At 45.9% G+C, this 13,876-nt stretch overlaps 1 protein-coding gene across 8 annotated transcripts in view; it reads left to right on the forward strand.

Moving 5' to 3' along the window:
• Positions 1 to 1,919, forward strand: part of SCAPER (S-phase cyclin A associated protein in the ER) — a 190,130-nt gene extending 188,211 nt beyond the window's left edge. For all 8 annotated transcript variants that reach the window (XM_035112173.3, XM_088660809.1, XM_088660808.1 and 5 more), the window contains one exon: positions 1,000 to 1,919. In XM_035112173.3, the coding sequence (XP_034968064.2) occupies positions 1,000 to 1,103 (104 nt within the window). In that variant the 3' untranslated portion in view covers positions 1,104 to 1,919. The remainder of the gene's footprint in view (positions 1 to 999) is intronic.
• The last annotated feature ends 11,957 nt before the right edge of the window (positions 1,920 to 13,876 follow it).

Consider the following 13,876-nt stretch of genomic DNA (forward strand, 5'->3'; position numbering starts at 1 on the left):
AAAACATAGCAACACTGTGTAGCCAGAGAGTTACCAGGTGGTATTTGAATGTTTGATTTGAATGGCATTGTGTGGGAAATGACTAGCCCACAGCAGAAGGGATAAAGAGTTGTGGGCTGCCTTGAAGACTAACAGATTTGTTACTGGCATAATCTTTCATGGACTTAACAGAATTTCTTCCAGTGGGCTTGGCCCACCAATAGTCAAGATGCTGCAGATTCCCAACTCGTAGCATCGCTGATCATTGGCTGTGTTGTCTGAGTCTTAGGGCAGTCCATAACATCTAGAGGGCACAATGTTGGCTACCTACCCCTCAGCCAGCCTATGATGCTTATGCTGTAATTTTCAAAGCAGCTGTGGGGAAACCTGTGACTCCAGCTCTCATCAGCCAGCATGGCTGAGGTGTCATAGTCATAGTCTTGCAACAAGCAGAAGTCATTGCACCAATTTATTCTTGCTTTGCAAGGGGTTGGACTAGATGACCCTTGGGGTACCTTCCAACTCTACAGTTCTGTGATTCAATGGGACAACTTCATTGGATGCAATCCATAATTTATTTTTTAGGAGCTTTCTTCCTTCCCATTGATTTTTGTACCACCCACAAGGATGATGCATCTGTTTGTCAAATTTTTAGATATTATGTCTCTCCTATGTGCAAAATCTATGCATGCAGGCCAAAAGAATGCAATCGGTTTCCTTAATAAAATCTGGTAACTGACTACAGGACTGTGGACTTATTTGAATGTAACCCACACCTGCAAGGGCATCGGAGGTGGGCCAGGTGCACCTCTATTCTCTTCGATTTCTTCTTCTGAAACATTGACCTGTTCTCCAACATATAATGGGGATGAAAATTTAATTTCCTGACAGAGAGAAAAACAGTCATGCCCAGTCATTTTACTATCCAGAAACAAAATAAACACAAGCATTTTTACCCTCCTGTTTTTTCATTTTATAACAGAATAGTTATGATGATGTTCTTTGTTCTTTGCTTGACAGAAAAGATCTTCAGTTCTCAAGATTACCTTGAGCTCTCTAACCGGTTCCCTCGCCAGACGTGGGAAGAGGCACGACAGTTCTTCTTGAAGAAAGAAAAAAAATAAGCGGTGTGCGTGTGTTTAAACTTTGAAAGCATCTTACCTTTTCCCGTTTTTAAGTAATTTGTTCTCTTTAAGAAGGTTTTTGTTAAAGATCCTTTTATACTAAAAATGCGTATACTGTAGATAGTTATATATAAAAATATAATTTGCACTATTTCAGTCAGAAGAACTGTACACACTTTAAAATCCTGTTAATGGGTGTTTTGAAAATAAGGTGATTCCCCCCCCCTTAATATGTGCCACATCAAGGATCCTTGTACCATGTACTCTGTGGTGTAGCATGTCTGTAAAGCTGCTGATATTTGTGTCTAAATATTGGTGATGGGCACAATGGATCAAGAAATCCCATTGCACTGAATGGGGACTGTGCTAGAGAGTTCTAACACTCTCCTGCTCCCGTTCATTTCTGTGGGCTTTTGTGCCAGGAAAATTTCCCAGTGGAATATACCCATGGTTGCGTTCTGTATAACTTGTAATAAAATAATTTATTCTGTTTCATTGTCTGTTTTGTATAACTTTTTATACAATGCTCCTGGTATATTCAGTTACTTAGAAAGCACAAAATCCTAAATTTAGATAAATAAGCTATGGAAATTTAACCCAAATGCTTGGTCATCCAGCTATGGAAATTTAACCCAAATGCTACCTACCTGTAACCAAATGCTTGGCAAAGCTATTTAAGACTCCTGGGCTTTGTTTCCAGATTACTTTGCATTTTGTGGGAACGTTGCAGAAGAATGTGTACAGTCACAGCAGTTGTTCTGAATTGTCTGTATGTGGCAAGAGTTTTCACTAAACTTATTAAAAGCAATATCACAACTGTTGAGGTCGTTGTTGTTGTTCTCGTTATCTACCTTGCAGGAAACTCAGCATTAGAAATATGACCGTCGAATATGACCATCGTAGGACTATAGAGAGCTGCCGTATACTGAGTCTGACTCTGGTCCATCTAGCTCCATATTATCTACACAGACTGGCAGCAGCTCTACAGATTTTCAGACAGGAGTCACTCCCAACCCGACCTGGAGACGTCAGGGGTTGAACCTGGAACCTTCTGCATGCAAAGCAGATGCTCTTTCCCTTTCTTCAAGCATGCCTGGCCCCTGAGTAAAATGTTAACTTCTACTGTATAGCCTGCTCGGCCATGAAGCTCACTGGATGACCTTGAGCCTGTCACCACATCTTGGCCTAATCTTCCCCACAGGGTTGTTGTGAGGATAAAATGGGAGCAGGGAGGGAATTGTGTGCCTCCTGAGTTCCTTGAAGAAGGGTGGGTTGGAAAAGAAACAACCACGTCAGCAAGCACAAAACAGCAGCTGACCAGAGAGTCCTTATTTCTGACCCTCTCTCCCACTTCCACAATCACCATCCTCCCTTCCATTGTATTTGTTGAATGAATTGATAGCCCTCCTCCCTGATATAAGTATTTCCAAGGATTAAAACATCTCAGTTATGCAACCCGCTAGCACTTCCTTCCATTTTCACATATGTTTTAGACTGGTTGGGGAAAGGGCCCATCTCGCACTATTTTTTAAAGGCAAGAATATCACCCTTTAACCTTAAGAGAAGGTTAAGGGGTGATATGATAGCCATGTTCAAATATATAAAAGGATGTCACATAGAGGAGGGAGAAAGGTTGTTTTCTGCTGCTCCAGAGAAGCGGACACGGAGCAATGGATTCAAACTACAAGAAAGAAGATTCCACCTAAACATTAGAAAGAACTTCTTGACAGTAAGAGCTGTTCGGCAGTGGAATTTGCTAATAAGGAGTGTGGTGGAGTCTCCTTCTTTGGAGGTCTTTAAGCAGAGGCTTGACAGCCATATGTCAAGATTGCTTTGATGGTGTTTCCTGCTCCGCAGGGGGTTGGACTGGATGGCCCTTGTGGTCTCATCCAACTCTATGATTCTATGAATGTTCTCACAGGAAATCACAGCTGTCAGAACATTGTCTATCAATGTAGGGGGCAAGAACCAGAGTGCATCTTTCCAAAATAGCACTGCAGGAAGCAGCAGTATCACAGAGGTAAATTCTGAAGTGAAGGTGCTAGCTGCCACAGAGAGCCCCCCCCCCCATGCAGCCACGTTGATGCATTGCATATCTGCAGGCAGGCAGAGATATCAAAGAGATATGTGCATTGATTAAGAGATATGTGCAGTGCATTGATTAAGAGAGTGATCCTATGCTATAGTTTCCTGGGGAGAAGCTCCATTGAATTTGGTGGCACATCTAAATTGTAAAATGTAGTCAACTTTTTAAAAATGAGTTTGGACCCTCTGAAATGCAACGTTTGGTTTTTAATTAGAAATACAAACTACCTTGCAAAGAAGTGTTAAACTCCTGAACACCATGCCCTGTGGTCTTTTTTGACAAGCCTGTCCCCACCCACCTGTCAGTCACCTGACGTCACAAGGCCAGGTGAATCAACATTAGAAAAATATTTGTGGGCATGACTCTTTGGGACTTAGAGTGAGGGCCATCCCAGCAAGACTTGCTGCAAGCAAGTTATTACAGCAAACACTGCAGTGCTCAGCCAGTAACAACGGGGCTTGCTATTGCTACACACACACACACACACACACACACACACACACACACACACACACACACCAGCAGACAGCAAGCTTTGCTTGCCAAGAAACCATCTGGAGTGCACTTTCAAGCTCCTGGTTTTTCTTTTGCAGCCAGGTCTTACTTGCTCCACACCTGATGTCACTTTTGTCAGCTGTAAGGCTGTGGGTGTGGTTTGAGGAAAACTTTATGGGCCAAACTGGGACCTGCGCAAGACCTAGTTGGGTTCATAGACCAGAAGTTTCCTGGCTCTGTGCTGGTCTGAAATTTAAAAAACTCATCAAAGAAAAGGAAAGTAGTATTCAGCCTTTGCTTTATTATTTTCATTCTCTTTCTATGCTAATCTAGCATAAATTTGAAAGCCTCGTTCAGTTGCAGAGCAAGGAAGGTCTGTCAATTATATTTACTCATGTGCTCTAGCAAATTGTCATCATTCTTCGTCTCAAGTCTCTGCTTTGCTTTTAATACTGTTGCCCTTCCATCCCAAGATGTCTTATTTAATGCCTATAAATTTCAGCTTGGGCTCTGACTATCAGGAAACGACTTCAGAAAGCCACAATGAGCAACAAAATGGAGTTAAGTGTCCTGGCTGAATCAAGAATCCATGATATAGTTTCCTGCAAGAATATACCAAAAAGGAAGGGACTGGAGGGGGCCTATGTGTTAGTACTGACAAGTGGGATTCCGACAATTCCTTTCGGCTCCTTGACAGAGATGCTGGCAGGTGTTCCTTAATCCTGTACCAGGAAAAGAGAGCTCATTAAGCCCATCTAATTGCTCACAGCACTATGAGGTTGGGCTCGGTTTTGAAAAAGGGCAGAGCTGTGCAAAGAAGTTTCCTTCCACCATGTGGCTTGTTTAAAAGGGGATGACCCAGATAACAGCAAGAATTCTCTGCTGGTGGCATTTTCCTGCAAGATGTGGCCTGAGACGAACTGTTGAAATACTTCTGATCAGGATAGGTTTGCTAAAAAAAAACCATAAGACGGCTGCCTCCCGATAAACCACGCCAGGATTGCAATTTTTCCTCAAGTCTCATTGCTTGATAGAATCATGAGGGGGACATAGGCATAGCCAGGATCTTTGTTAGGGGGGCAGAACCTCAGTTTGCTATGTATTTCAATTGATTTCACGGAGCAGCTGCCCCTCCCTGCCCACCTTGGAAGAAGAGGGTGCACCCTTTGCCAGCCTAATGCCCCTCCAGATGTTTGGGACTATAACCCCCCTCACAGGCATGCTGACAGGTTGATGGGAGTTGCTATGAAGCATCTGGAAAGCCCCAGGTTGGGAAATGCTAGCATGACAATAACCCATTCATAGGTGTGTTTATCTGGAATTAAGCCCCGCTGAGCCCAATGGTGTAATGGTGTAAACACCTTAGTAAGTGGATTCAGGATTAGTAGTTTATAGAACAATCTTAAGCACGTTTACTCAGTCCATCCCCCTGGGGCTCAAGGGGGCTCCCATCTTTGTGTGCAATAAAGCTTGAAGTCAGAATCTTTCCACACAGGTCCGTGGAGCTCCACAGCCAGCCCTACCATTAGACAAAATGAGTTTGCTTCTGAAATTGTATGTTTGTGTATGTGTGTTTATTAAAAGATTTTCCATAAGGAACAAAAGTACATTCAGTGTCACTGTTTTCAAATTGTAGAATCCTTCACTTAGGTCAGTTATAGTCAGTTTGAGACATTTTTGTTGAGGGGGAAAGAGAAGTGGGGAGAGAGGGGAGAAAATAAAGAGAAAAAATGGTGGAAGGGGGCAAGGTAAGTAAACTTTCATTCTTTACATGGTTATATGAGTGGCTTTTTTGTCAGCGTCACATGGATAGGTGTCATATCTTTGTTGGGAGAGCAAGAGGTCAGAGGGACTAAGACATGGTTGCTTGCAGTTGATTGGCTGCAGTGTGTTTTGAAGTTGCTGGCTTCAGTTAGCCATATTTATTTGTATGTTGTCTGGGGGGGGATTGGTCATTGTCTTGTTGGCCTGTGTGTGTGATAAAAGGGAAGCCCCACGGGGTGAAGGCATTCTCTTTCGCTTGTCCCTGTGGTTTCGTTGGCTAGTTTTTCTAGTATGGCGATTTCCCATACTGTTTGGTACCAGTGGTCCATGGACACCCCCAATAGGTCTCTCCAGTTATGACACTCCGAGCTGCTGTAAGTGACTTGTGAGTTATTTGTCATGTGAGTGTGTGCGTTATTGTCTCAGAAGATATTTAGTGGGACCAATTCTGGCGTTTCTATTACCTGTTTTATTATTTTGCAGATTTATTTATTATAAGACAGATATCCAAAAGCACTGAATTTTAGGGCAATCCCACCACATTGTGGAGGTATGTGCCCATGGCGGTACAGCCTCTCTAGCACCTAGGTGAGGTTCCTGGGTTCATCATTGCTAGCTTACATGGTGTTAGGTACAATCTGTAGATAAGTTTCAAAGTGAGTTCCCACCTGTTGGCTGAGAGGGCTTTAAAGGGTGGTTTAGTCCACAGATTCAACCATTGGGTTGAGTTTATTTTGTATCCTATGTCGTGTTCCCATTGGTCTTTGTTTGTGGTATTGGAGCCTGTAGTGTCTTGGAGCTATGTTTTTTATATTGCTGTGTCACTCTGTTGCCAGCAGTTTTTCAAAGTTAGTCAATGGCCTAGTATCTGCTGCCTTTGTTTCTGGGTGGTTTAAGAAGGCATGTGGTTGGTGACGGGTCAGCCAGAATATTTGGGTGTCTCCTAGTTCGTTCGGTGTTTTTGTATGGGGTTGCCATTTTTGTAGAAGTCTGTAAGGTGGTGTAGGCCTTTGGCTTGCCATATCCTCATTTGAAAGCTATGTGGAACCGAGGGTGGTAAACCTGGGGACAATGTTCCTACTTTTTCTTTCCATGCTTTAAGCATGGTCTGTGTGAACCTGTTGTGTGTCATGGGGTTTTACTTTGTTTTTGGAGAAACGGATACACTGAGGTGGGGGTGTTTCCAATTATACCTATCTCCATTGTTTCATTTTGTCTTGTAAGATGTATGAGATTATTTGGTGCACTTGGTTGGTGTTGTAGTCTAGTTCTATAATGGGAATTCCCTGTCTTTTTCTTTTGAGGAGGGAAGGTGGCTTTTTGTATAAGAAGAGAAATGAGTGTAGTTTTTTCTGCCACTTAGGGAGTTGAGTGGATCCAAAGTGGGAGGGTTCGGAATAAGTAGGTTAATTTTGGGAGGGTTATTATTTTGATCATGGCTAGTTTGAGAAAGTGACACTGCTTCTACTCCATCTCCTCAGTTCTTTGTTGATTTCCCACCAGAAAGGGGTATAGTTTTGAAGGTATAGCTTGTTGGACAGTGTTCTCGAAGCTACGAACATGAGTTTGACCAAACTGCGGGAGGCAGTGGAAGACAGGAGTGCCTGGCATGCTATGGTCCATGGGGTCATGAAGAGTCGGACACGACTAAACTACTAAACAACAACAACAACAACAACAACAACAACAACAAAGCTTGTTGAGGTTTCTGGTAATTTGTACCCTTATGTATCTTAATTTGGCTCAGCAAAGTTTTATCTTTGTGATGTCAGTAATATTTTTCTGATTTTAATTTGGGGGGAGGGGTGTTGAAGCACATAGACTCTGGTTTTGCAAAGTTCACCTATAGGCCTGCACCACTGCAAAAATGTTGAGTTGTTAGGTTAAGGTGGTTAAAAGAGATAAAAATTAAAAAATAATTTAAAATAATAAATGTTAAGCTTGGCCAGCGATCAGGATGCCAAATTCAGAGCTCTGGTGCCTGGATCCCTAAGCGAGGAAGAGGAATCGGGAGGGGGGGGGGAGACATCTCCTGTTTTGCCTGCCCTCCATGTGTGCTCCAAGGCTGGGCCTGGTAGCAAGAGGCTTCCCTCAAAACTGATGAGAATGGACAAACTTGGTGGCAGTTTCATGTGTGCCAGGAGACCTGCAAGGCTTGAGGGCCAATGCAAGGGTAGTGTCCTCGCGGAAGGCTTCCCTCCCTTGCGTGTGTCTCTGAAATTGCATTCTACCTTGGTACAGTAGGTATGTTGTGAATCAAAAGCGCGCGCCATTTCAGAGCTCAAGGAGAGTCCCAAGGCCCAGAGAGAAACTCCTTTTGACAACCTCGGCCTGACGTTCCCTTTATAAATGTTCTCCTCGCAGGGAAGGGAAGGGAGGGATCCTGTCCTGGCCGGACGCTTTGAAATGCCACCAGGAGATTGACTGACGAATTGGATCTCTATGCTATGTCGCTGCTCTTTCCAAGGAATCCCCAAGCGGTTGACAAACAATGCCACGAGCACAGCGAGACACGGAGAAGCCACGGGGCGCAGCGCTTCTTCCCGGGAGACGCAGCCGCCGAGTCACAGGGGCCTCCCCGCCCCCCCCCGCCCCCCCTCCGGCCGCAGGATCGCTTTGCAGGTGATGCCAGGCGCAGATAAGGAGCCGCCGGCCCCTCCGCCGTCTAGACAGGAGCCTTAATAAGCGCCGCCAGATTGATCGCGGCCTCCGAACGCCCCGGGGACGCGCAGCCCCAAGCGCGCCGCGCCTCCCCGACGTGGGCGCTGCTGCAAGCCGGGCCACGGAGGGCAGCCGGCCGCTGCGGAGGCGGGCACGAGCCCCCAGGCGCGCCCACCTGGCGCCCTCTTGCAGAAGCGGCTTCGCGCCAGGCACTGGCCGGCAGCGTCTCTTGGCTGGCTCTGCCTGCAAATGCCCAAACGCATCTCCAAAGGTGCCGGCAAACAAGAGCGCACGCCCCCGTCTCCTGATGTTTGCTTTTAGACTCTTTGGCTTTTAACTTGTTCTTAACTTCTTTTGGTTTCATGGGTTCATACTGTTGCAATTGTGATGATAAATTTGTATGATATAGTGGTATAGAACTATTTTTTATATAAATAACATAGAAATAAAAGGCTGGTTGCTGCTTTGCTGAGGCTCTTCCCAGATAATGGCTCCTTCTCAGGTGACAATGGAGCATCAGTGAGGCTGTCTGATGGAAAGCAAGAGCCCTGGAGGTTCAAGAACAATCTAGCTCTGTGTGGCATACACTGGCTGGCAACAGTTCTCCAGGTTTCTGATGGGAGTCTTGCCCAGAGAGGCCAGGGATTGAACCTGGGACATTCTGCATGCAAAGCAGATGTTCTGCCCTTGAACTGGTCCCTCACAGCCTCAGGATGCTTCCTATGTGTGTGTGTTTTAAAGAGATCATGAGGCTTATGACAAGTCAGTCAACTGGTTCAGCCAGCTCTATAGACACCACAGAAAGCAGCCGTTCTCTCTGTGGCTTCAGAGGGGGCTCTTTCCTAGACCTGCCTTGTGATCCCAGGTATCGAACCTGGGGCAGGCAATTCCCAAAGCCACTAGACTACTGGGCTTCACAAAATCCAATTCAGATCCCAGTCCTCGTGCTTCTGAATAAAGGGTTCTGTATTAAGCAGAAACCTCAGAAGAGCCTGGCTGCTGGGTCAAGGCAACAACCCATCTAGTCCAGCACTTGTTCTCACAGTGGCCAGTCAGGTGCCTCCATGAGAAGCCTGCAAGAAGGACCTGAGTGTAACCTCATCCTCCCTGCTTGTGATTCCCAGCAACAGGTGTTCATCATGCCAAGTCCGGGCCAAGTCCAGCTATCTCACTGGCAGTGGCTCTCCAAGAAGTCAAGGTGCCAGGGATTGAAGCATGTGCTCTACCACTGAGTGACAACTTTTCACTGCCATCAGATGACCAATCCATGCAGAATAGCTCTTCCATAGATGCTGTTTCTCAAGAAGGGAGGCTGTGGCCATAGCCAGGATTTTTGTGGGGTGAGGGCAGGACTTTTGTTGGGGCAGGACCAATGTGATTGGTCAATTAGTTAAAGTATTTCTTTTCTTTTCTTTTTACTTGATCTAGGGGGCAGCTGCCCCCCCCTTGGGCTAAGCTCATGGTCTGAGGTTCTGAGGCAAGTAGTCATGACAAGAGACAAAGTTCTAGGCCTTTAGTGACAAGGCCTAGAAAGCAAGCAGATCACCAGGTGTAGATGGCATCCATCTGAAAATTCCTAAACAGTTGGTCATCTAATAGATCTAGCTCCTAAGAAGAGCTTCCATACCCAAGACCTGGAAAGTGGCCAGTGTGACATCAATTTTAAAAAGGGGTCCAGGAAGGTTCCAGGAAATTACAGGCTAGATAGCTTAATGTCTGTTCTAGGAATACTAGTGGAAAGCAGGATTAGAGACAGAATTACCAAGCACATGCCGTAGAAGAACAAGTATTGCTGAAGAAGGACCAACCTGGCTTCCATAAGAATGAGTCCTTTTCGAACTTTTTAGCGTTCTTTGAGTGTGTCAATAAGCCTGTTGCTAGGTAAGATCCAGCCCACATTCTGTGCTTAGGCTTTGAAACATCCCCCACCATTAGGGGAGAGGAGAAATAAATGCACAGATCTGAGAAGTGGGTTCCTCCAAGGATCAAGAATGGGAACTGGAACTGTGCTTTTTAAGTCAGGGGTGAGCAATGAGGGGGCCAAGTGTCCCAAGGACACCACATTTTTCAAGGTAAGAACAAGGAGGGATTGCAGGGAGGGAATGGGCATTATGATAGGAAATGTAATACAACATAAGGAAGTGCAGAGTGATGCACATTCACATCTATGCCTTCTGGGGGCTAAGGCTGTTGGGGGAAACCCCCCCCCCAAAAAAATCTTAGAGTTAATGAAAATGTCAGCCTAGGCCAGCTGCTTTTAGGTTTTTTAACCAGTATTGTTGCTTCTTGCCTTCTAATGATCCATCCCTGGTGAGATGCTGGTACCATTATTTCTGACCCTTTTTCTGGGATTTATCAGACTAGTTTTATGCCAACTTCTTTGAGCTATTGCATTTTACTTCAGCTGGCCTTGCCAAGTGAGCCAGCAGTATGATATTATTGCTGTTATTGGTGGGAGTATCCTTCATCTTGCAGAACAAGTTGAGTATCTTTCTCCCCAACTTCCTCCCCCAGCCACTTTTTGACATTTAACATCTGTAGGAAGGGAGTCTTGTCCTACTTCACTGTGCAATAGTGTGTCTGCACTGCTCTTATGTATTTGAAAACTCTCTTCCAGGAATTGAATTTGAATAAATATGTTATGCTGTCTTTGTGAGTTAACAGAGGGGGTTAAGTTATCCCTGCAGGTTGCTGGACAAAGAAAATTGAAGAGGGGAGAGGAATAATATAGATTCCATGTTTGAGAGCAATGAAACACTGGAAAATGTAGACTCCGGGGAATCAGACGCCAGGAGGGACGTTTTAATCTTTGCTCCCTGCTTGGCAACACTGCAGACTTAAATTCCTTAATTAATTACTTCCTCTCCTGGAACAATTTGTACTCAATCCCTAGACAGCTATTTGTTGTGTTTCTTAGTAATAAGCAATGAAAATGTAAAAAAATTCTGCAGATTTGTCTTTAACAATTAAAGGCAATTGTTAGCTGCTGCTGCTGCTGCTGCTGCTGCTGCTGCTGCTGCTACTGCTGCATAATTTGAATAGTTGGATGGTGGCTATTGAGACTTTTCTTTTCCTAAAGAGCAAAGAAAATCCAACAGACAAGTTTTCTACTAATTGAGTTGTGAAATTGGCTAGACAGATGGGGTAGGGAGAGGATTTCTCCTGGCCAAGCATTTGCAGGTGAAACTCATGGGATGCACAGCCTGATCTTATACAAGTTTACTCAGAGCTAAGGCCGCAGTCCTGTTGTCCCCTTAGCAGCCACTTTTTCTTTTCTTCTTATTCACTATTGTGCAGCCAACACTTTTTTAAAAAGGATTGTTGTTGTTTTGTTGTTTAGTCATTTAGTCGTGTCCGACTCTTCGTGACCCCATGGACCAGAGCACCATAGCTGTCACCCCTCCCTTTTTTTGCAGGAAACTCCCTTGTTCCAAGCCACAGCTGTCAACCTTCCCTTTTTTTGCTGGAAATTCCCTTATTCCAGCGCCGTTTCCCACTGCTATTCTGGATTGTTAGATATACTGTAGACTGTCCCCGGGACAGGTGAGGCTGCTGCTGATCCCTTATTTTCAAATTGGAAAGTTGACAGCTATGCAGAGCACGCCAGGCACTCCTGTCTTCCGCTGCCTCCCGCAGTTTGGTCAGACTCATGTTCGTAGCTTCGAGAACACTGTCCAACCATCTCGTCCTCTGTCGTCCCCTTTTCCTAGTGCCCTTCATCTTTCCCAACATCAGGATCTTTTCCAGGGAGTCTTCTCTTCTCATGAGGTGGCCAGAGTATTCAAACCTCAGCTTCAGGATCTGTCCTTCCAGTGAGCGCTCAGGGCTGATTTCCTTCAGAATGGATAGGTTTGATCTTCTTGCAGTCCATGGGACTCTCAAGAGTCTCCTCCAGCACCATAATTCAAAAGCATCAATTCTTTGGCGATCAGCCTTCTTTATGGTCCAGCTCTCAATTCCATACATCACTACTGGGAAAACCATAGCTTTAACTATACAGACCTTTGTAGGCAAGGTGATGTCTCTGCTCTTTAAGATGCTGTCTAGGTTTGTCATTGCTTTTCTCCCAAGAAGCAGGTGTCTTTTAATTTCGTGACTGCTGTCACCATCTGCAGTGATCATGGAACCCAAGAAAGTAAAATCTCTCACTGCCTCCATTTCTTCCCCTTCTATTTGCCAGGAGGTGATGGGATCAGTGGCCATGATCTTAGTTTTTAACAACAACAACAACAACAACAACAAATAATAATTTAATGCCAAAGGGAGGGGGGAAAGTGCAATTGGTTTAAATGACTCTGAGACTGGTTTGACTTTGGCATATTTCTTGCATGTGTGAAAAATAAACCATATTTTGTTTCTAAATGTTTGGAGAATCACACTGATGGCTCAGCTGGTTCCAGGTTTGCTGTAACGCAGGAGGTCAGGTCTCTGCTAATGCACTCAATATGACCAACAGTATTTTTCTCCATTGTAGGACAGAGGAGGCTTTAGCACTAGGCGGTATGTATACAAAGAAATACAATAACAATGAATAATAATATGCACCAGAAGGGTTGCAACCCCTCCAATAAAGACTACATAGCAAGAAAAGAAATAATTGCATTTCAAATAATGGTCATTGAACAGTGTCCTCATCAGCATCCCAAAAGAAGTAGACATGCTGCAACTAAGGGATGGTGTCTTCCTCCACCCCCCTCATCTAGGTGCCAGGTAGGAGCTAAGCTGGAAGCCGGCTGGAAGCTAGAGACATGGAGACCAGCCTGCTCTGCGCTGGAGCCAAAGCTGTAACTCACGGAGAAGCAAGATCTTTTGGAGTGGTGATGCAGTGAGTCCCTCCATCCCACACTGAGGGTGCATATATGTGTAAATAAAGACCACAGCCTCCGCTGACCTTCATTCCAAGGAAACCAAACCCTGGCTAAGTGCCTAGAACCCCAGAATCTTTCACTGCTCAGAGACAGAGGAAACATCCAAAGAGCAGCTGGAAATGGACACAAAAGCCAACCAGTAAGTGCATATACGTCTATTCAGAAAGTGCCACTGAAATCCTGAGCGGGTAGACTCAGCTTGTGCAGAAGCCAGCCCTGGAAAAGACAGGTTCTGAGCACATCACATTGCTAAAAATTGGCACTAGGCTTTCTCAGAGGCATTTCAAAGCACGAAACAATTTGTGAACACTGCTGAGTAATTCAGGGCTGGGGACCCTTTTTCAATCCAAGCACCACACAGGGCCGGCACGTCCATTAAGGCGAACTAGGCAGTTGCCTAGGGCGCCAAAATGGAGGGGGTGCTGGCACGACGGGGAGCGCTGCTGGCTTCGCAGGACTCGCTCTGCCACACGGCCGCTGTGCCCCAATGCCACCTACCTGCGTCCAGGACGGGCAGCAGCGGTGGCGCAGCCCAGGCGTGCCCGGAGCGCCAAGGGCAGCAGCGTGTGGAGGACATGTGGGGCAAGAGCAGCCGCTTCCCGTGCATGTGCCAGAGCCGGGCCTTTGGCTCCAGGCGCCGTCGCCGTGCTCTACTTCTCGGGCAGGCGGGAGCAGCTGCTGTTTCACCCGGGGGTCTGTGGCTGAAGCCCGAGAGCGGCCAGAGGAACCCAGCCGTCAGCGTCGCAGGTAAGCGGGAGGGGCGCTGGGAAGGGGGTGAAGGCTGGGCCAGGCCTGCAGGGAGGAGGCAGATGCCCGGGGGGGCCAGAAAGTGATCTTGCCTAGGGCGCAAAAAACCCTAGCACCAGCCCTGGTGCCACATTCCCTTCTAGAAAGCTTCC

The sequence above is a fragment of the Zootoca vivipara genome, chromosome Z1 (genome assembly GCF_965207765.1).
Source record: "Zootoca vivipara chromosome Z1, rZooViv2.hap1.1, whole genome shotgun sequence".
Taxonomy (NCBI): Eukaryota; Metazoa; Chordata; class Lepidosauria; order Squamata; family Lacertidae; genus Zootoca; species Zootoca vivipara.